This window comes from Loxodonta africana, chromosome 4 (assembly GCF_030014295.1).
Source record: "Loxodonta africana isolate mLoxAfr1 chromosome 4, mLoxAfr1.hap2, whole genome shotgun sequence".
Lineage (NCBI taxonomy): Eukaryota > Metazoa > Chordata > Mammalia > Proboscidea > Elephantidae > Loxodonta > Loxodonta africana.
In genome coordinates this window covers 43,646,484-43,669,118 of record NC_087345.1, presented here as the reverse complement: position 1 = coordinate 43,669,118, position 22,635 = coordinate 43,646,484, and the positions used below count along the sequence as shown (strand labels likewise).

The window sequence follows — 22,635 nt, the reverse complement described above, 5'->3', positions numbered from 1 at the left end:
AACACATGAGGTCATCACCAGAAGTTGGAACGGACTTGACTGGAACTGGTTTGGATTTTTCGGGGAGTTTTCCAAGCAGAGAAGGGTTAGGTAGGGTGACAGGGAATAGCATGCTCAATTTAAGTGGAGTTGGAAAGGGAATAGTATGTCTCATCCAAATAATGGAGCTGGGGATAAGATGTACACTTGAGGGGAGAGGTAATGTGGAAGAGAAGGCAAGCAGTGGGAAATAACCTTGGAAAGGCAGAGGTTGAGGACACAGGGTGACAGCCTCATTTTATCATATAAAAGGCTTGGATATCTATGGTGCGAACCAGACAAGGGTCAAAGGCACAAATGTCCACAGGGAACAGGTAGGTAATGTGAAATTTTAGAGGGAAGTGGGTCTACAATAAGAGGGTGGGGCATACCTGCCCCTACACACGGAGTCCCTGCCACCAGCTTTAGCTCACTGCTGCCATGGAGGAATGCAGGCCCAGTGTCCCAGATCCTCTGAGTTTCTTAGAGAAACTACATTTTAATATAAGCCAGAAATCTACATTTTAATATAAAATCTCCAATTTTTAAATATTGGCAAGTTTTTTAACAAAAGGTCTGTGAGCCAAGCAAAATAACTCAGCAGCTGGATTTGCGTTTACCCCATAGACAAGTGGCTGGCTCCATCTCCGTTGGCAATGAGTAGTTCAAGTTTGTATTAAAATTTGGAATCCTTAGTAAAATCCTGAAATAAAGAATCATATGCAGCTAGGAAGGTAAAATATAACACGTTTAACTTCTTTTTACATTGTATATTTTAAGCACACTCTAAAAAATTATTAAGTAGGTAAAATCTCCCTAAGGCTTGTTTTTCACATAGTCCACCCAGGCCCACTAATGGAACTTCCTATTTCTTCTGTACTATTTGAAATAATCTTCAAGATTAAAAAAAGATAATCTATTTGTAAATGAGATGCAGACTAACCTTTTGGAATGTCAGGCTAATGAAAATTTATCTTTAAAAGCCTCTGAAGCTCTTAACATCTACTTTAACAACTTGAATCAAGTCTAAGAGAAATATTTACATGCCAAAAAAAAAAAAAAGTCCTTTCTGCAGCAACCAGGAAGACAGTATTGAGAAATTCGATCGAGATAAGTTATCTAGTTGGTTGAACCAAATTCACTAACCAGATCATTTGAACCTGACAGCATCAACTGATATGGCTGGAGATTAAATGGTTCCTTTGGCTTTTTTTTCTTCAATCACAGAGATTCTGAGGACTCCCTCCTGGTCAGCCACTCCCCTGAAATTCAGTTTCTTCAAATGGGCTGCCAAGGTATACTGTTCAGGAATAGCTGAGAGTTTCTCAAATTTAATCATTTAATTGAACCCACTTCCATGGTAGAGGAGGAAGAAATCTGCAACTAAGTAATTGTTCCCATTTATTCACAAACTATTGCTGTGTGCCTACTGCAAGCTGGGAGCCCTTCTCAGTTCTGGAGATCCATCAATGATCAAAAAGCAGAGTCCCTGCCCTTGTGGATTTTACTCTTATGGGAGTGATTTATACATAAGGCAACACATGACACACCAGAAGGTAATGAACACTGGAGAACGTGAAGCCTGGTAAGAAGAACAAGCCATATAAGTAGGAAGGGTTACTATTTTATACGGAGTGGTCAGGGAAGGTAGCTCTGAAAAGATACCCTGTGAGCTGAGGCTGAGATGCTGTGACAGATACCTGGTGGGGAGGGTGTTCAGGCAGAGGAAATCCAAGTATGAATGCCCTCAGGTGGGAGCTATGCTTGTTCAAAGGAAAGCAAGAGTCACTGTGGCCAGAGCAAAGGGAGTAGAGTGAGAAATGAGGGGGAAATGAGGGGAGGCTGAAGAGTAAAAGGTAGGGGGCACAGATTATGTACTATCAAGGTTTGAGAGTTTACAGAGTGAGCTGGGGAGCCCTGGTGGGTTTTGAGCAGAAGAGTGATAGGCTCTGGCTCAGGCTTTTCGAGAACCTCTCTGGCCTGCCTGCCGTGTAAGGGTGAAAGCAGGGAGACAAGTTAGGAGGCGATGCAGTCCTCCAGGAAAGAGGAATCCTTAGTAAAATCCTGAGATAAATCATGGCTTGGGCCATGATGGTACCATTGGAGTGGTGAAAAATAGGTGTTTCATTCGTTTTGACAAGATTTGCTGAAGGACTGGAATGTGGGGTGCGAGACGGAAGAGTCAAAGGTCTTCAGTTTGAGCAACTGGAAGGAGCATTGACACTTATTGAAATAGGGAAGACTAGCAAGGAAGCTGCTGGAGCAGGGATCAGGAAGCAGGTGTGGGGGTAAAGTTTGGTTTTAGACACAGGCTATTAGACTTCCAAGTGGAGATGCTGATCAGATAGTTGGACGTACAAGTTAGAAAAGAGGGGCTGGAATCTGATGAAGACAAAGGAGATTCCTCAAAGGTATTTAAAAAAAAAAAAAGAGAGCGAGAGAGGAATTATCAAATGGCCCTCTTGAAAAAGTTTCAAAGCATTTTAACTGATGTCATCACTTTTTATATCACTTATAAAGGTCAGTGATGACTGTAAAAATATATGGCAACATATGTAAGAAGTGGCTAACGCTAGTTTAGTGGTTCTGAAAATGTGGTTCTCTGATCAGCAGCAGAAAGCTCACCAGTGAGCTTGTTGGAAATGCAAATTGGGCCCTCCTTCCTCCGTGAATCAGAATCTCTGGGGACGGGGGCCAGGAAACTGTGTTTTGACAAGTTCTCCAGGAGATCTTTATGCACATTAAAGACTGAATGAACTTGAAGATAAGAAGTTTAGTATTTCCAGGTTTTAATCATTTAAACAATAAAAAGAACATTTTTTTGAAGGTAAAAAGTCTTTATTGTTTGAAGCACAAAAAAGAGTAAAAAATTGGTATGACATTTCTTAGTCTTCTCAGTGAGGTAATAAAAATACAATGCGACTTAGTCTTTGTAAGCTCTTGAAAATGTCTAAAAGTCCACACTTTGTATGATATAAAAAGGCACAACACACAATGATTTTTTTTAAAAAAAAAAGCACCTCACAGATACAACTGAAATTGCTGTAAGAAAATTTTCTAAACAGAGACTCACACATAAATAAGACTTCGCTTTGTCTTCTTTTCCCAAACATGGATGGCATTTCCCTAGTCACTTACAGACACCATAAATGTGGGTTGGTTTCTGGTACCACTTCCTTTGATATAAGTTAACAGAAAAACAAGCTAAAATTAATTTGCCTGTTTTTCTTCACTCTGATCTCTCATTTTGTTTAAGATAAAACAAGATTCTTAATTTGTAGCCGTGATCTTTTAGGATGCCTGGCTCATTTTCATTCTGTTTCAAATCACAATTCATTAAAAAAAGAGAGAGAGAAGACAACGATGCAAATGGTAGTTTTTTAAAGTGCTTATTACTCAGCTGCCAAAATAACCTAAGCAGTAACATTTCTTACGCATGTGTACATACATGGGTGTGTATTTTAAAATATCACTGTTGTGTCATCCCGGCTTTTGAGAACACTGAAATCACACTAACATAATCTCTGTGAGCCATGATCACAGGTTTGGACACAACCCACATCATTCAGTGCATTCACTCGAGAAAGAAAAGATACATGTGCTTCGTGTATGTCTAACTCTTCGTCTTCCTCAGGTTGCCAAAGAATAAATAATATACACCATAAATTAAGTAAAAACCCATTGCCCTACGTCATGCATGTGAGCTTTCTAATTAAAACAAGTGTATTTTTGCTGCGGAAATTCTGTGTGCTTGGAATTTTTATTAGATCATCTTTTCAAGGCATCAGTAAGAAATGATAAATATATATATATATTACAATTGAAGGAAATAAAATGAGGTTGATCAGTAACTCAGGACGCTGTTTTAGAGGTAAATGAATTCTTTTACCTGGGGGTGTTGTTCTAAGGAAATACATTAATGCTTCAAGGAACTGCCTGAACATGGTCAATCTGAAATGATTTAACAATGAAATCCAGAGATTTTTGTTACTTTCCTGGCAAGATTTGGACTCCAAACAAAAACTAACATTTTAAATAATATGGGGGCAAATACAGTCACTTGAATGCTTATCACTTTATTACTGCAATTATAAATGGTAATACTTTAAATTAGTCCTTGACATTGATTTGTATGTTTAAATTAGTCCTTAAATATGCCTTTTGCCTTTTGCTCTGTGGCTCACGCTTAAAGAAATGCCATGATAATTAGCGCGGAGTTGTGTTGCATGAGGCATCCTGTATTACTTTCCTGAATATATTTACGTGGGGCAATTATCATGCTTCTGGCTCATACTTTTCTATTCAACTTTTCTGCTGGGAGGCAGTGAAAAGCCTTTGCTGATTTTCAAGGCAGTCTTTCAGTTTATCCTCTGTTAAAGTCAGTCGCTGCTCCAAGATTGAAACGGTCTGTAAAAAGGAGGAGAAGATCATCAATATTGGGTAGCGCCAATGACGATAATCGTTGCATAGGAGGTCCTTCTTAGAAATAACTGGAACACCCATGCTTTTGCCAAGTGGTTGGCTCAGAAATGAGCCCCATAACTTGCTATGCTTCTGTGCCCCAGACCCTACCACAGGGCAAAGCACTGCTGAGCAGTTTGAGGAAGAGAAAAAAATGGACACATGTGAGGAGAAAGGGCTCTACAGACAATTCTTATGCCCAATCTTCTAAGGCATCAGTGCCGGAGAAGAGACCACATGTGGCATTCTCAGTGGTGCCATAAACTGCATTGTAGAGTGGCGGCAAAATGCCACCTGTCAGGCCCAGGTGCTACTTAAATGCCAGCACTGGTCATTCTGTAATAATCCCATTCATGGTAGACCAGACAGCTGGATAACTAGTTTACTTTGAAGAAATCATAACGATTGCTACAGTTCCCTGAACCAGAGGATGACAGTAACACCTCATAGGGTTATTTGGAGGACTGAATGAGATAATCCATGTAAAACATTAAATTTCTGTAAATTCGCAACTAGATCCAGTGGCCTGATGAGACTCAGATTAGATCCCTTGATAAAAGAATAGGCTGTCATGTACCTGTTCATTAGGAGGCACATTAATAACGTTTGGTCATTTCTTTTTGTGATGTTAGTAACTATTCAATGCATAGATCTATTAATTCTTAGGATTACAAATGATGATATTCTAATTCTACAATTTTTTTTTCCATATATTAGTTGGGGTAATGTATAAGAGATATTTCCCTATCTACTATTTGGTTTTTCAGTGGTACACAGTTCAGTGGAACTGGTTAGTTATTTTAGTTACCAAGTTTCAAGATAATGAGTTAGTTCCCTATCATCCTCTGAAGCTGTCACGAAGGTGAAAGAATAGGAATGAAAAGACTGATTTGGGAGAGACCCTGATGAGGACCCAGCATCAAAACATGACATTTTAGGTGAGGAAGTCATGCCAATATAAGAAACAAGAAACAAGCCAACCAAAACTGAATTTGACCATGAAGTCAAGAGGTAAACTGCCTTTAAAGGAAGGAAATGTGTAATAAATACAGAGACAGTCACCTCCAGCACAACGCTGAGAAGAGAAGTTTGTTAAGTTTAATATGACTTCCAGTGAACACACCTTATGTGACTCTGAGTTTTTGAAAGGCTCTTTCTTACAACCTGTCAGAACTCCAAATCCACCTACATGCCACTTAACTCCAAAGGCCTTGAGAAGTAATCACCGGAATAAAAACACTCACTTAACTAGCACTTTAAACCTTGGCTGCAAAAAAGAATCATTGGGAATGCTTAAGAAACTGATGCCAGGACCTTACCCCAAACCAATGGACATGGATCCTCTGGAGGTGAACACTAGGCATCTGTAAGTTTCTTAACTGCCAGGTGATTATAAGGCACAGCCAGCACTGAGAACTGAGTTAGGCATTTCTACGCAGGAGCTATTCTGACTTGAAGTATTCATTCTGAACAAGCAATTGTATCTCTCTAGTTCACATCTTAACCTCTCTTTCTGTATAATTTGTGACAATGTCTACTCTGACAAATATCAATATCCTCATTCTGCACATTAAAGAGGAACAATAAAAGACTTGTTCAAAGGACACACTGAATCAGCAGAGCTGGAAATGAAACCTTAGGTGTATCCATTTCAATATACCACTTCCCATAAACTACATCTATAGTGGCCAAGAGCAGGAAGACCTTTGGTATATTATTTAAAATCCACTGTATTCCTTCTTTGCAAAGGTAAATTGGCCTCAAAGGACTGGGCAATATTCTAAAATGGGAAAGCAAAACCATAATCACTGGCAGAACACAGCATCATGAATTCTGAAGATGTATTCTCTTGAATTTAAAACACCTGCTGAATGATTAATTCTCACAATAGAAAAAAGAAGTGAAGTAAGAAGCTTTGGAATAAGGGAAGCTATATATTGGACAGTGAGAATATCTTCAGAGTGAAGAACCATCAGCATTAGAGATATTTCACAGTAACCAGACATTTTTCTTCAGGCCCTAAATACCTCTTTTAGAATGACCTAACCTTCTGAACATACCGAATCAAAAATTCCCAGGGATATGAACACACATTTCACTAAAGAAGATATTCAGGCAGCCAACAGATACATGAGAAAATGCTCCCGATCATTAGCCATTAGAGAAATGCAAATTAAAACTACGATGAGATTCCATCTCACACCAACTAGACTGGCATTAATCCAAAAAACACAAAATAATAAATGTTGGAGAGGCTGCGGAGAGATTGGAACTCTCATACACTGCTGGTGGGATTGTAAAATGGTACAACCACTTTGGAAATCCATCTGGCATTATCTTAAACAGTTAGAAATAGAACTACCATACAACCCAGAAATCCCACTCCTCGGAATATACCCTAGAGATACAAGAGCCTTCACACAAACAGATATATGCACACCCATGTTTATTGCAGCTCTGTTTACAATAGCAAAAAGCTGGAAGCAACCAAGATGTCCGTCAACGGATGAATGGGTAAATAAATTGTGGTATATTCACACAATGGAATACTACGCATCGATAAAGAACAGTGACGAATCTCTGAAACATTTCATAACATGGAGGAATCTGGAAGGCATTATGCTGAGCGAAATGAGTCAGAGGCAAAAGGACAAATATTGTATAAGACCACTATTATAAGATCTTGAGAAATAGAAAAAACGGAGAAGAACACATACTTTTGTGGTTACAAAGCGGGGAGGGAGGGAGGGAGGGAGAGGGCTTTTTATTGATCAATCTGTAGATAAGAACTGCTTTGGGTGAAGGGAAAGACAACACTCAATACAAGGAAGGTCAGCCTAATTGGACTGGACTAAAAGCAAAGAGGTTTCTGGGATAAAATGAAAGCTTCAAAGGTCAGCGGAGCAGGGGCTGGGGTCTGGGGAACTTGGTTTGAGGGGACTTCTAAGTCAATGGGCAAAATAATTCTATTATGAAAACATTCTGCATCCCACTTTGAATTGTGGTGCCTGGGGTCCTAAATGCCAACAAGCAAACATCTAAGATACATCAATTGGTCTCAACCCACCTGGAGCAAAGGCAAAGGAAGAACACCAAGGTCACACGACAACTAAGAACCCAACAGACAGAAAGGGCCACATGAACCAGAGACCTACATTATCCTGAGACCAGAAGAACTAGTTGGTGCCCGGCCACAATCGATGTCTGCCCTGTCAGGGAGCACAACAGACAACTCCTGAGGGAGCAGGAGACCAATGGTATACAGACCCCAAATTCTCATAAAAAGACCATACCTAATGGTATGACTACGACTAGAGGAATCCCAGAGACAATGCTCCCCAGAACTTCTGATGGCACAGGACAGGAACCATCCCCGAAGACAAATCATCAGGCATGAAAAGGACTGGTCCAGTGCGGGGGAGAGAGATGCTGATGAAGAGTGAGCTAATTAAATCAGGTGGACACTGGAGAGTGTGTTGGCAACTCTTGACTGGAGGGGGGATGGGAAGATAGAGAGAGAGGGAAGATGGCAAAATTGGCACGAAACGAGAGACTGAAAGGGCTGACTCAATAGGGGGAGAGCAAGTGGGAGAAGTGAGTAAGATGTATGTAAACCTACATGTGACAGACTGATTGGAATGGTAAATGTTCACTTGAAGCTTAATAAAAATTAATTAAAAAAAAAAAAAATTCCCAGGGAAAAGTATGACTGCCCAGAACCAAATACATTTCTAGCATGAAGTATCACCACTGTTCATAGCTCATATTACTGCCTTCTGGCCCTGGGAAGACAGAGACAGCACAAGATGTACATGCGTGTGTGCGTGTGTCTAAGCTCACACATGTGCGTGAACTGACTCTAGACTCACCTCCACAAGATCTTGCTAGAGCAGCTCAGCAGAGCTTATTTTGGCATATGGATTATCACCTTGAACTTGCCTTGCTAAGGAAAAATCTCCCCCGCTCTGTTAAGTCTGCAACCTGCTGTATCCCAGGGATGTTTTGTATTTCTTACCACCCAGTACAAAGCATGCCAGCCCACCTGTGTCAGAACATTAAGCTGTTCCATAATATGTTCTAAAGCATCAGTCACAGCCAGCGGTATGCTTCTTTGGCTCTCGTAGGGTGGGTCACTCATGTCTTCTGTTTTCTTTTTCAGGGCTGCTGGTGAACAGTCTGACACTAATGAAGGGTTCAAGAAATATCCGCTGATCTCTTCACTCTTTTCTGGCAGAGTTCTACCAGAGGTGTCTGTTGTCTTTAACATTATAGAAAAGATATGAAGAATTATATTTTGCAAGCTTTAAAATTATATGTAAAAGTTTTCAGTGCTCCTTTTCTAAAAAGCATAGCTTTACCTTTAAATCGTCCATCCTCAACTATAGCAAATTATGGAAATTACAAGAAGGAAAAAAAGCTCACAGTGAATAGAGAAAATTTATAATTTCCTTGGTTTTTAAAAAAAAATTAAATACACTTTACATATATCTGTCTAAGAGATCAAGTATTCTACCATTAAAAAATTTTGTTAAATGCACTTCGTTTAAAAACAAACATACGACAATAAAGAATCTGAAGATAACAATAAAAAAATCCACATATAATAGCATCGAAAATATACACATGCAAAAGAATGAAATTGAGTCTTTACCTCACATCATGTACAAACTTACCTCAAAATGGACTACAGGCATAAATATAAGAGCTACAACTACAAAACTCTCAGAAAACATAGCAGTAAATCTTTCTGTCTTAGTTATCTAGTGCTGCTATAATAGAAATACCACAAGTGGACGTCTTTAACAAACAGAAATTTATTCTCTCACAGTTTAGCAGACTAGAAGTCCAAATTTGGGGTGCCAGCTCCAGGGAAAGATTGATGACAACGGTCTTCCTCCAGAGCCAACAGAGAGAAAAAGCCTTCCCCTGGAGCTGGCACACTGAATTCAGACTTCTGGCCTCCTAAACTGTGAGAGAATAAATTTCTGTTTGTTAAAGCCATCCACTTATGATTCTGTTATAGCAGGACTAGATAGCTAAGAATTTGGTACCAGGAGCGGGGTGCTGCTCTAAGAGATACCTACAATGTGGAAGTGGTTTTGAAATAGAGTAATAAGAAGAGGCTGGAAGAGTTTTAAAGTGCCTAATAGTAAAAGAGAATGGGAATTCCAGAACACTTAATTGTGCCACATGGATCAGGAAGCAGTCGTTCAAACAGAATAAGGAGATACTGCATGGTTTAAAATCAGGAAAGGTGTGTTTCAGGGTTATATACTTTCACCATATTTATTCAATCTATATGCTGAGCAAATAATTCCAGAAGCTGAACTATATGAAGAAGAATGGGCATCAAGATTGGAGGAAGACTCATTAACAACCTGCGTTATGCAAATGACACAACCTTGCTTGGTGAAAGTGAAGATGACTTGAAGCATATACTGATGAAGATCAAAGACTACATACTTCAGTATGGATTACACTTCAACATAAAACAAAAATCCACAAAACTGGACCAATAAGCAACATCATGATAAATGGAGAAAATACTGAAGTTGCCAAGGACTTCATTTTACTTGGATCCACAATCAATGCCCATGGAAGCTGCAATCAAGAAATCAAACAATACATTGCATTGGGCAAATCTGCTGCAAAAGACCTCTTTAAAGTGTTAAAAAGCAAAGATGTCACTTTAAGGACTAAGGTGTGCCTGAGCCAAGCTATGGTGTTTTCAGTTGCCTCATATGCCTGTGAAAGCTGAACAATGAATAAGGAATGCCATAGAAGAATTGATGTCTTTGGATTATCATGTTAGTGAAGAAAACTGAATATATCATGGACTGCCAGAAGAACAAACAAGTCTGTCTTGGAAGAAATACAGTCAGAGCGTTCCTTGGAAGCGAGGATGGCAAGACTTCATCGCACATGCTTTGGACATGTTATCAGGAGGGACCAGGCCCTCCAGAAGGACATTATGCTTGCTAAAGTAGAGGGTCACTGAAAAAGAGGAAGACCCTCAATGAGATGGTTAGACATAGTGGCTGCAACAATGGGCTCAGGCATAACAATGATTGTGAGGATGGTACAGGACCAGGCAGTGTTTTATTTTGTTGTACAGGGTTGCTATAAGCCAGAACAGATCCAACGGTACCTAACAACAGTAAAAGCCTAGATTGCCTTGAAGAGACTGTTGGTGAAATTATGGACATCAAACACAATTCTGATGAGGGCTAAGAAGGAAGGAAGGAGAGCTATAACACCGGAGATGGCGCAGGTGGCGAGACGCAGCTGCAGAGAAAAAGCAGCAGCAGAACAAGAGACCAGTGCTAGATACTTAGGAGGTGACCCACAGAGCAAGACAGCTGAGTGCCTTCAGGCAGAAGGCTTCTTGGAGGAGTGGGGGTGCCTCTAGGCACTTATCGGTGGAGCTAGGCTGGCCGACCCACGGAGCGGAGCGACAGAGCTGAGTGCTTCCAGCCATGGTTTTCTGGCAGAATGTGGTGCCTCCAGGCACTTATTGGTAGAGCTAAAGAGCTTTGCAACACTTGCCCAGGTAGTGCAGAGGCAAGGCAGGCCCAAGGGGCCCAAGGGACCAAGAGGCCAAGGAATCAGGAAGAAGAAGCTGAAGAGACAAGGGGCATGGGAAGCAGAGCTGCCTCAGTCTCAAAGGGTGGGGCCATGATCTCTGGGCTCTTAAAGGGTGAGGCTGCAGTTTTCTAGTTTTCAAAGAGTGAGATCTTCATCAACTTATTTCTGGAGTGTGCGCTTGCCTTTTGCTAGTGCCAGCAGGAAGGGGCTGGATCCGCTGCCCAAAGCTGAAGGGGCAGAGCTGCTATGCCCAAGGAGTAGAAGAATAGGGCCTGCCGGGGCTGAGGGGGTGGGGTCACCACTCAGATGAATAGGACCTCCCTCAGCCAGGGGGAGCAGAGTTGCTGTTCCAGGGGCCTGAAAGCGAGGCCATTGCCTAAATGGTCTCAGAGAACAGAGGATTATTTTCAAGACTTGAGAGCTAATGTAATGAGTTCTTTTGACTTTCTTGTGCCTATTATCCCTTCTTTTCCTCCAATTTCTCCCATTCGTAATGAAAATGTCTCCCTTGTGCCTGTTCCACCATTGTACTTTGGAAGCAGATAACGTGTATTCTAGATTTCACAGATGAAGAGGAATTTTGCTCCAGGATGGAATTTGGACTTGATTTAAGACTTTTAGGGTGATATGATGGGGTGCATGTGTTTTACATGTGTCAAGGACATAAATTTTGGAGGACCGAAAGGTGGAATGTTATGGATTGAATTGTGTCCCCCCAAAATATGTGTCAACCTGGCTAGGCCATGGTTCTCAGTATTGTGTCGCTATCCTCCATTTTCTGATCTTATGTAATTATCCTATATGCTAGAAATCTTAACCTCTGTGATGTTAATGAAGCAGGATTAGAGGCAATTATGTTAATGAGGCAGGACTCAGTCTACAAGATTAGGTTGTATCTTGAGTCAAACTCTTTTGAGACATGAAAGAGAGAAACGAGCAGAGAGGAGAGGGACCTCATTACCACCAACCAAGAATAACCAGGAGTGGAGCACATCCTTTGGACCCAGGGTCCCTGAGCTGAGAAGCTCTTAAACCAGGGGGAAAACTTATGACAAGGACTTCCCCCCAGAGCTGACAGAGAAAGAAAGCCTTCTGCTGGAGCTGGCACTCTGAATTTGGACTTCTAGCTTCCTAAACTGTGAGAGAATAAACTTCGGTTTGTTAAAGCCATCTATGTGTGGTATTTCTGTTATAGCAGCACTAGATAACTAAGACACTCTGTAACCTTGGATTTTGCAATTGTTTCTTAGATATGACACCAAAAGCATGTGCAATGAAAGAAAAACAGATAAACTTTATCAGAATTTAAATCTTTTTTGCTTCTAAGGACACTATCAAGAAATAAAAAGATAATGCAGAGAATAGGAGAGAATATTTGCAAATCATATATCTGACAGGTACCTACATTTAGAATAGATTAAAAAATTGCAACTCACTAAAAAGACAAATAACTCAATTTAAAAAATGGTCAAAGAATTTGAATGGATATTTCTCCAAAGAAAATATACAAATGGCCAATAAGCCCATGAAAAGATGTTCAACATCATAAATCATCAGGGAAATGCAGGTCAAAACCACACACAAACACACAAACAATTTTATGACCACTGGAATGGCCATAATTAAAAAGACAGACAATAACAAGTGTTGGTGAGTATATGAAGGAATTGGAACCCTCATGCATTGCAGATGGAGTTGTAAAATGGTGCAGCCACTTTGGAAAAGTTTGGCAGTTCCTCATAATGTTAAACATAAAGTTACCACATAACTCAGGAATTCTAGTTCTAGGTATAAACCCAAGAGAATTGAAAGTGTACATCCAAACAAAACTTCTACACTAATGTTCATGGCAGAAATATTCATAATCGCCAAAAAGTAGAAACAACCTAAATGTCCACCAACTGAGAAATGGGTAAACAAAATGTGCTGTATCCATACATTGGCATATTATTGGCCCACAAAAAGGAATGAAGTATTGATACAGGCTATAATATGGATGAAACTTAAAAACATTATGCAAAACCAGACACAAAAGGCCACATATTGTATGATTTCATTTACTTGAAATGTCCCGAATAGGCAAATCTATAGAGACAGACTCTAGACTAGTGGTTGCCAGGGCCTAGAAGGAGGGGCGAATGGGTAGAGATTGTTAATAGGTATTGGGGGGCAAAAATGTTCTAAAATTCTTTTGAGGTGGTTTATATTCTAAAATTAGATAGTAGTGACAGTTGTATAACTCTGGGAAATATAAAACCCACTAAATTACATATTTTTAAAGGGTGGAGTTTGTGGTATGGGAATTATATCTCATTACAGCTCCTATTAAAACAAACAAAAACCCAAAGAAATATATTTTATAATTAAAAAAAATTTAAATCAATTTTACATTTCTGATTATTAGCTTGAGACATGAGCATTCTTGACAGGGGTTACCTAAAACATGGACAATATACATCTAATGATGATGATAATGATAATAATAATGATGACAATTAGCACAGATAGAGTTTACTGTGTGCTTGGCACTGTTTTAAGTGCTTTATACATATTAACTAATACAATAACCCTATAAGGTAGGTTCTACTATTTTCCCCATTTTAGGAATGAGGAAAAAGACCTGATGAGGTTAAATAACTTACTGAAGGCCACACAGTGAGGAAAAGTGTATGAAATATAACCAATCATAAATCTGAGAGGCCAAAGCACTCTGAGCACTATAACTTTGGGATTAAAGACAATTGTTCTCCATGATCCTTCCAATCATTTTTTAGGAAGATGAAAACTTTCAAGTTTCCTTCTGCCATAATCCTACTAACTTACCATTTGCTAAAAAAATAACAAAAAGCTTATTTTTAAAAAATATGTATTAAAAAAATCAGTATTCCTACCTTGATAAATACATCTGCTCAGGGTCTTTTCATTTGTTCATGCAACTAATATTTCTGGAGCCTACCCTGCGCCAAGCACTATTCTAAATGGTGAGAACTCAGCAAAGGACAACATGGTCCAAGGCCCTGCCCTGCCCTCTTGGAGCTCACATTTTGGTGCCGGCAGTCATTGGAGGAACTCTTCTACTTTTTCCCTTCAGGGGTTTAGGAACTTATATTTTTGTTTTATTGTCTAGTAGGCTACATTTATCTTGAAAAACCACCCAAGTCTCTGAGGAGCTGGGCTCTACACCCCACATTTTTCATCTTTAGAATGTGCCTGACAATGTTAAAATGTGAACCTAAAATACCTGAATGAGAATGACTTTATATGGTAGGAGGCATTCATTAAAACTCCTGCCCACAAAACAAGCCCAGTCACTATCACTTTGAATTGCTCAACTTCCTGTGACCAAGAAAAGCTAAAATGTCCAGAAGCAGAACTCCAAGCAATCACATAACATGGAAGAACAAACTAACATAAAGGATTTTTAATGCTGTCAATATTCATAAGAATCTATGACCCTCCTATTCATGCTCTGAGCTAGGAAACTGGGAAAGCAACACATAGCACTTACCTACATGGGTCCCCAACTACTGAGCTGTTAACAAAGACTAAAAAGAAAGCAGTGTAAAAGGTGAGTACGGACTACACAAAGAATTCTCCAAGAAGCCCTGTCCCATGATCACAGACTGTGTTCCTTACCCTAGGCTGCCACATTACTCACTGGGACAATGCGTGGTGGCAATGCACAACCATCCTCACCCAAAAGAAATAATTCCTGCTCAAAAGACTGGTGATTTTTACCCTGCTTCTAAAATTTTTTTTTTTCTGCTGTGCCTCCATGGCCTTCCTGGTCCTGGCAGCACGGATGAGTACTTTTTTGACCTTCAAATCTCAGTTTAATCATCATGTCTTCAGAAAAGTAGCCCCTGACCACCCTACCTAAGCCGGACCCTCCACTTTCCAGCATGACATCCTGATGTTTTCCTCCATAACAGATCAGAGTTTGCATTCATACATGTGTTCCTTGTCTATTTCCCCTACTAGACTGCACACTACCTGCTCTTCTCACCACTGTATCCCCAGGACCTAGCAGAGTGCCCAGTTCTTAGCAGATTTGAATATTTTTTATTATGTTAACCACTCATATACAGGTTTTATTACTATTCTCGAAGATGGAAACCAACTTATCCATAATGAAGACAGTTTTTTACATGGGTCACAACATATGTACTTAAGTATGTACACACATGGCCACAAATATCACAAGTCATATCATAACAACAGCTACAGCTGTTTATGGGAAAAAGTCCCAGCCTAATTAACAAGCCAGTCATTAAACTCTGGGGGTTTGTAGTCAGGGTAGTTAATGAAGAAAGGGCAATAGAAAAATGGGTGAAGAAAAGATTTAAGACCATAGATAGCCCCAAGCTATAAAAGAGCTCCAATATAGTTTTAATTTTCTTGCTTGGGACTAGCAAAAAATATTATTACTATGTGACATATGAAGATAAACAGAAAAAAAAAAAGGAAAGGATATGGGAAGAGACAAGAAAAATGCTAGATCTCCATTCAGCAACATTAGCCACTTAACATGTCTGTCTTTCAAAGGTATTAAAATCTAAGTATTAGCAGATTCCTCCCTATCAGCCAGTCCTGCCTTTGTATCCTGTCTGTATAGGGAAAGAAAGAGTGGGATGCATGGCTTGGGGAAGTTTCAAAGCACTTATTTACAAAATTAAAACAACAAAAACAAACTAAAAAAAAAAAAAAATCTTAGAAAAGAAAAAACATGTTGTGTAAGACTTCAGACTATTAGAAGTCCAGCAACTGAGATTTCAGTACCTGCTGCTCTCAATACATTGAGGTCCTCTCCTATTGCAAAGTTGCTAATACTCATTTTGTGAGCAAATGCTTACTAAGCACCTGCATTATGCTCAGCATTTACCAATGATAAATGTGAGCACAATGTGCTGTCTGTCCTCAAGGAGTCTACATTATGGTGAAAGAATTAAGACAAGGCAGGGCCTAGGCCTCCCACAGCGTCTGGCACATTGCAGGCATTGCTGAATGAGCAAGAAACACAAGCAGACAAATGGCTGTAAGACTGCAAAAAGGACAAACGCTTTGGTAGTTTATAAAAGGAGGAAATCACACCACATTTCCTTTTCTTATCTCTTCTATTGCTGACATTTGAAGTTCAGTTGCGGTAATGATCATCCATTCACAGATTCATTCAACAAATGAGAAGCTCCTATGGCAGGCATTAGAGCTACAGCATAGAACAAGTCAGACATGGCACTCCATGGAGCTGACACTCTCCAGGGAACCACTTTATCCAAGAGAATGGCAGGGCAATCACCACCCTCAAGTCCTCCTCTGGACAAGCTGTTGGCTGCCATCTCAGACTAGAAGCACAGGCTTACCAAGGGCTTAGCATGAATCTGAGGGGCTGAGGAATCCTTATCTCCACAGGTTAAAAGACCCACTTCCTACGCAACAGATAAACCAGAGAAAAAGATAGAGTTAACTGATGCAAACTACCTTGAAAGTTTCTGAGAGCTAGACATAAAACATGTCACACCCTGGGGACAAATGACCCTTAACAGGTTGTTTAAATGCCATGATTAATTGTAAGGCATAAATCTTCACTTGTCACTTACATTAGAGAATAAATTATTTTAATACCTGAATAGAAAAGTGAAAGTTGTGGCACTGCCAAATAAGAATTTTTAGGAAATTAATCATTGAACTATATAATGAAAGTCCACACCTGTACTATTTATATAATTAACAAAGGAACATTCAGGATACTGTGGTGATCAATTACATACACATGTTCATACATTACATCTATTCCCCTTCCCCCTCTCCTCTTCTCTCCTCTGTCCACTACCCTCTCCACTCACGCACTGTCTAGGCTGGCAAGTCAGAATTAATCACTGGCTCCATTTCACTCCCCTAAGACATTTTTCCTGCCATTGGTGGAGCATTTATCACTTCTTGTTATATGTGTGATACTAGATTATGCCTTCCTCTTGAGGGTAGGAGCCATGACTTTATCATCTTTTTCCTCAGGTGCCTACCATAGTGTATAAACACAGCTAGGGCTCAGCACTAATTGAACTTAGTAATTCAATTGCCCATCCTGCATCAGCTGAGCCATCCACAAAAAATAAGTATTCATAACCAGCGTTTGCAGAAAAATATCCCCAAGTTAAGCCAATCCCATTCTCTGCTGAAGGCTTCTCAGAGGCGTAATGAGGAAGCAACGCAAATGTAACAACCTAACTGCGAATGGCTTTTTGATTTTATCCCCCAGAAGCATATTTGAGAGGTTCCCATGGAAAGGCATAGAGATTTTCTGACAATACAGATGCAAAAATGTAGGCGTTTCATACGTAAAGCTAATAAGTCATCTGGACTTCAGATACCTCTGAAATAAATGGGTAAAAACAAGTCGGTTTTGGTTTAAAACTGACATTTCCAGTCTTGGTTCAATTCTGTAAGTGAAAAACAAAACAAACACAAGGCAAAAAAGGCTACTCAAAAGTGGCTTGATCTGCCTCCAGCCCAAGTGAGTTTCCCATCATTGAAGGTTCTAAAATAGACTCTGGATGGTCACTTGTCAGGGATATTGTGAGAAATATGCAAACAACAGATCAAAAAATTCAACTGAATGACCTTTAAAGTCCTTTCCATTCCTGACATTCTGAGATTTTTAAATCACCACACACACACACACACACACACACGTATGAATAAAATGCCTGCCTGAAATAGACTAGGATAAAAAAAGCATAACAAAAAATCTTTTCCCTAGACAAAAAGGGAAGCAAATATTTGTTTTCTAAAGAAAGATCTTTTATTTTCAATGATAGCATGTAGGATAGGGGTTGGAAACTCCAATATTCTCTATATAGGACCTAAACCAGTAAAGACACATCATTCATTCAAACTATTTTATTTAGCATCTATGTGCTAGGCAAAACTCTAAGTGCCAGAGACACAGGAGTGCATTAGTTACAGCATTAGGGTTGTAACAAACTGTCACCATCCTAATGGCTTAAAATTCATTATCTTACAGTTCTGGATGTGAGAAACCCCAAATGGGTCATATTAGGCTAAAATCTAGGTGTCAACAGAGCTGCATTCCTTTTGGAGGCTCTAGGGGAGAATCTATTCCATGCCATTTCCAGCTTATACAGGCTGCCCACATTCCTTAGCTTGTGGCCACATCACTCCAATATCTGCTTCTGTTGTTACATCTCCTTCTTTAATTCTACCTTTCTCTTTCCCTTAGATGGATCCCTGTGATAACGCTGAGCTCACTTGGATAATGCCGAATAATCTTCCCATCTCAGGATCCTTAATTAACATTTGCAAATGTAAGCAAACACATTCACAGATTCTGGGGATGAGAACACAGACACCTTTGTGAAGCCATTATTCAAGAAGTGAAGAAACAGAAAAGACCCTGCTATTACTCCAATGAGGAGGTAGAAAATAAATATACAGATATTTTATATAAATTCAGGTAGTGACAAGGGTTATGAAGAAAAATAAAGCCAAGTTAGGTGCTACATTAGAGAGGGTGATGAAGGAAAGCCTCTCTGACAAGGTAACATTTGAGCAGATACCCTAATGACAACAGGCTGTCAGTCACGTGAATTTCTAAGGAAAGAATGTTCCAGGCAGAGGGAACATAAGTGCAAATAACCTGATACAAGAACATATTTGGAAAGCTAAGGAACAGTGAGAGGCTAGGGTGGTTGAAGTGGGGTGAGGGAGAGGGAAAGTGGTAGAAAATGAGACGAAGCCAGGGACCAAATCATGAGCGGCTTTTTAAGCCAGGGTAGAGACTGAGGTAGGAAGGTAATGGTCCAGAAGCCAAGTGAGGAAAGAATTTCAAGGAGGGAGTGATCACCAGAATCAACTGGTGCAGAGAGGCTGATTGAGATGTTGTAGATGCTGTTAGGTGCCATCGAGTTCGGTCTGACTCATAGTGACCCTATGCACAACAGAATGAAACACTGTCTGATCCTGCACCATCCTCACAATTGTTGCTATATTTGAGCACATTGTTGCACAGTCACTGTGTCAATCCATCTCGTTGAGGGTCTTCCTTATTTTCATTGATCCTCTACTTTACCAAACATGATATCCTTCTCTAGGGACTAATCCTTCCTAATAACATGTCCAAAGCATGTAACACAAAGTCTCGCCATCCTCCCTTCTAATGAGCATTCTGGCTGTACTCCTTCCAAGACAGGTTTATTCACTCTTCTGTCCAACACCATAATTATTCACTCTGCTTCACCAACACCATAATTCAAAGGCATCAATTCTTCTTGGGTCTTCTTTATTCACTGTCTACCTTTCACATGTATACAAGGCAACTGAAAATTCCATGGCTTGAGTCAGGTGCACCTTAGCCCTCAAGGTGACATCTTTAAAGAGGTCTTTTGCAGCAGATTTGCCCAATGTAATACGTCATTTGATTTCTTGACTGCTACTTCCATGGGCATTGATTATGGACCCAAGTAAAACGAAATCCTTGACGATTTCAATATTTTCTCTGTTTATCATGATGTTGCTTATTGGTCCAGTCCTGAAGATTTTTGTTTCACATTGAAGTGTAATCCATACTGAAGGCTGTAGTCTTTATCAGTATGTGCTTCAAGTCTTCTTCACTTTCAGCAAGCAAGGTTGTGTCATCTGCATAACACAGGTTGTTAATTAGTCTTCCTCCAATCCTGATGCCCCATTCTTTTTTTTCATATAGTTCACCTTCTTGGATTATCTGCTGAGGATACAGACTGAAAAAGTATGGAGAAAGATACGACCCTGGCGCACACCTTTCTTGATTTTAAACCACACAGGACCCCCTTGTTCTGTTCAAATGACTGCCTCTTGGCCTATGTACAGGTTTCACATGAGCCCAATTAAGTGTTCTGGAATTCTCATTCTTCACAAAGTTATCCATAATTTTTTATGATCCACACAGTCGAATGCCTTTGCATAGTCAATAAAACACAGGTAAACATCTTTCTAGTATTCTCTGCTTTCAGCCAACATCCATCTGACATCAGCAATGATATCCCTGGTTGCATGTCCTTTTCTGAATCTGGCTTGAATTTCTGGCAGTTCCCTGTTGACATACTGCTGTAACCATTTTTGAATTATCTTCTACAACATTTTACTTGTGTATGATATTAATGATTTTAAGATGAGTCACTGGGATCTCAACATGTGTGGTTTCAGTGGAATGGTGCAGACAAAATCTAGATTGAAGCAGATTCAGGAGAGAAGAAAGCAAAGAAATGAAGACCGTGAACATAGGTAACTCTTTTGAGAAGTTTTACTGTAAAGGGTAGCAGAGCAATAGGACAGAAGCTGGAAAGGTATGAGGGGCCAATAGTATTCATTTTTAAAGGTAATAAATATATTACAAATGCATGCTGATGGAAAAGGTCAAGTGCAAAGAGTTGATGGCACAGGACTGTGAGGGGATAACTACTCACTAATGGGTTGGCAGTGCGGAGAGAGCCCCTGGCACTTTGTATAAATAAATTTAAGGGAGACCAGTCAGTTTAGCTGTATACTAAAATTCAGCTGCTTGGGTATAGGCAAACACTGGGCAGAGAAATAGATTTCACCTAGGTTGGAGTTTTCCTGGGCGAGAACAACAGAGAGAGCTGGGGACATGAGCATGGATGTAATGATGGGCAGTAGAATCTAACCGGGAAAAGGAGAGAGGCAAAGAAATAAGGCATGGCCAGTGGAAAGGCAATAGGCTAGAAGGATTGGAGGTCCTTGTGGGGTTGAAAAATGACCAAAATTGGAGGACTAGAGAAGTGGTGGCCGAAGAGTGGGAGGCTTTTCACTGAGTTTACCAACAGCACAAAAAGGATTCAGACAGTCACTGAGTTCATCTGAGAATCCTAGCAGAGGGTGCTGTCTTTCAGAAGTGACTCAGAGTGCTGTTCTGTCTTCTGGTTCTTTCCCTAAGATCAAAAGCCAGTGTTGCACAAGGAGTAAGTGGCTCAGTTGGGAAAACAGAGGGGGAAAAAAAAAGGTCAGGAAAGGTGTACATCAAGGTTGTATCCTTCCACCATACTTATTCAACATGTATGCTCAGCAAATAATCCCAGAAGCTAGACTCTATGAAGAAGAATAGGGCATCAGGATTGGAGGAAGACTCATTAACAACCTGCATTATGCAAATGACACAATCTTGCTTGCTGAAAGTGAAGAGGGCTTGAAGCACTTACTGATGAAGATCAAAGACCACACAGCCTTCAGTATGAATTACACCTCAGCATAAAGAAAACAAAAATCCATAAAACTGGACCAATAAGCAACATCATGATAAACAGAGAAAATACTGAAGTTGTCAAGGATTTCATTCTACTTGGATCCACAATTGACACCCATGGAAGCTGCAGTCAGGAAATCAAATGAAGTACTGCATTGGGCAAATTTGCTGCAAAAGATCTCTTTGAAGTGTTAAAAAGCAAAGATGTCACCTTGAAGACTAAGGTGTCCCTGACCCATGCCATGCTGTTTTCAATTGCCTCATATGCATGTGAAAGAAGACTGAAGAAGAATCAATGCCTTTGAATTATGGTGTTGGTGAAGAATACTAAATATACCATGCACTGCCAAAAGAACAAACAAATCTGTTTTGGAAGAAGTACAGCCAGAACGTTCCTTAGAAGCAAAGATGGCAAGACTTCGTCTCACATACTTTGGACATTTTATCAGGAGGAATCAGTCCCCGGAGAAGGATATCATGCTTGGTAAAGTAGAGGGTCAGTGAAAAAGAGGAAGACCCTCAATGAGATGGACCAACTCAGTGGCTCCAACAATGGGCTCAAGCATGACGACGATTGCAAGGATGGCGCAGGTCCAGACAGTGTTTCTGTTGTACATACGGTCGCTATGAGTTGGAACCAATTTGACAGCACCCAACAACATGTTCCTGATGGAGAGAACCCCATCTCATCTATCTTAAATACCTGTAGAGTATGTTGTATATCCTGATCACATCTAATTTAAAAGTATTTCTAGGAGAAAATCAGAGAATGTCATATGAAAGCTGCGTCTCCCAAACTAAATCTGCTGAGCTGAGGAAAACTTCTTGTTTTTCCCTTGGGAGAAATCACATCTCCTTAGAGCCTTCAGGCTTTGGGGGGATAAGTTTTTATAGAGAACTTTGGTTTTTTTTTTCTTTCAAACCAAATTGGAAATTTCGTTTTTTGTCAGAAGACTTGAACAATACGCTCGTGTGTAACTATCAACTAGAATGTCTGAATGATTAACTTAGCCCCTTAGAAAAGATGACTGAGACCACAAATCCACTCTCTGACTTTGTCTTTAATTTTCACATTCATCTCTAGAGAAGTATTAATTTTGAAGCCATGAATGGGTAGGATACAACTCAAAAACATACAACTAGGATGAATAAAATCTGCACAAAATTTTTTCTTGTTTCACTTCTTACATTACTAGGAAAATACAAATTATAAAATCCTTAAAGGAAGATCTGCCTTCTAATGGCCTGTGCTGAGCCTAGAACAGTGCACTGCACTAGATACACCTTCATTAATAACAAAGCACGGACAAAAATTCTTT

The 22,635-nt window shown here is 39.9% G+C and overlaps 1 protein-coding gene across 5 annotated transcripts in view; it reads right to left on the bottom strand.

The window, feature by feature from the left end:
* Positions 1-22,635, bottom strand: part of POC1B (POC1 centriolar protein B) — a 167,495-nt gene that overhangs the window by 47,710 nt on the left and 97,150 nt on the right. Inside the window, exons 11-12 of one of the 5 annotated variants that reach the window (XM_003405246.4) lie at positions 8,522-8,737; positions 2,461-4,425 (exon numbers count right to left, since the gene is read on the bottom strand). The exons of 2 other annotated variants lie outside the window; for them this stretch is intronic. In XM_003405246.4, the coding sequence (XP_003405294.1) occupies positions 4,321-4,425; positions 8,522-8,737 (321 nt within the window). In that variant the 3' untranslated portion in view covers positions 2,461-4,320. Of the gene's footprint in view, positions 1-2,455; positions 4,426-8,521; positions 8,738-22,635 lie in introns of those variants that run through there. 2 more of the 5 variants (XM_064283752.1, XM_023559451.2) reach the window with 2 other exon arrangements.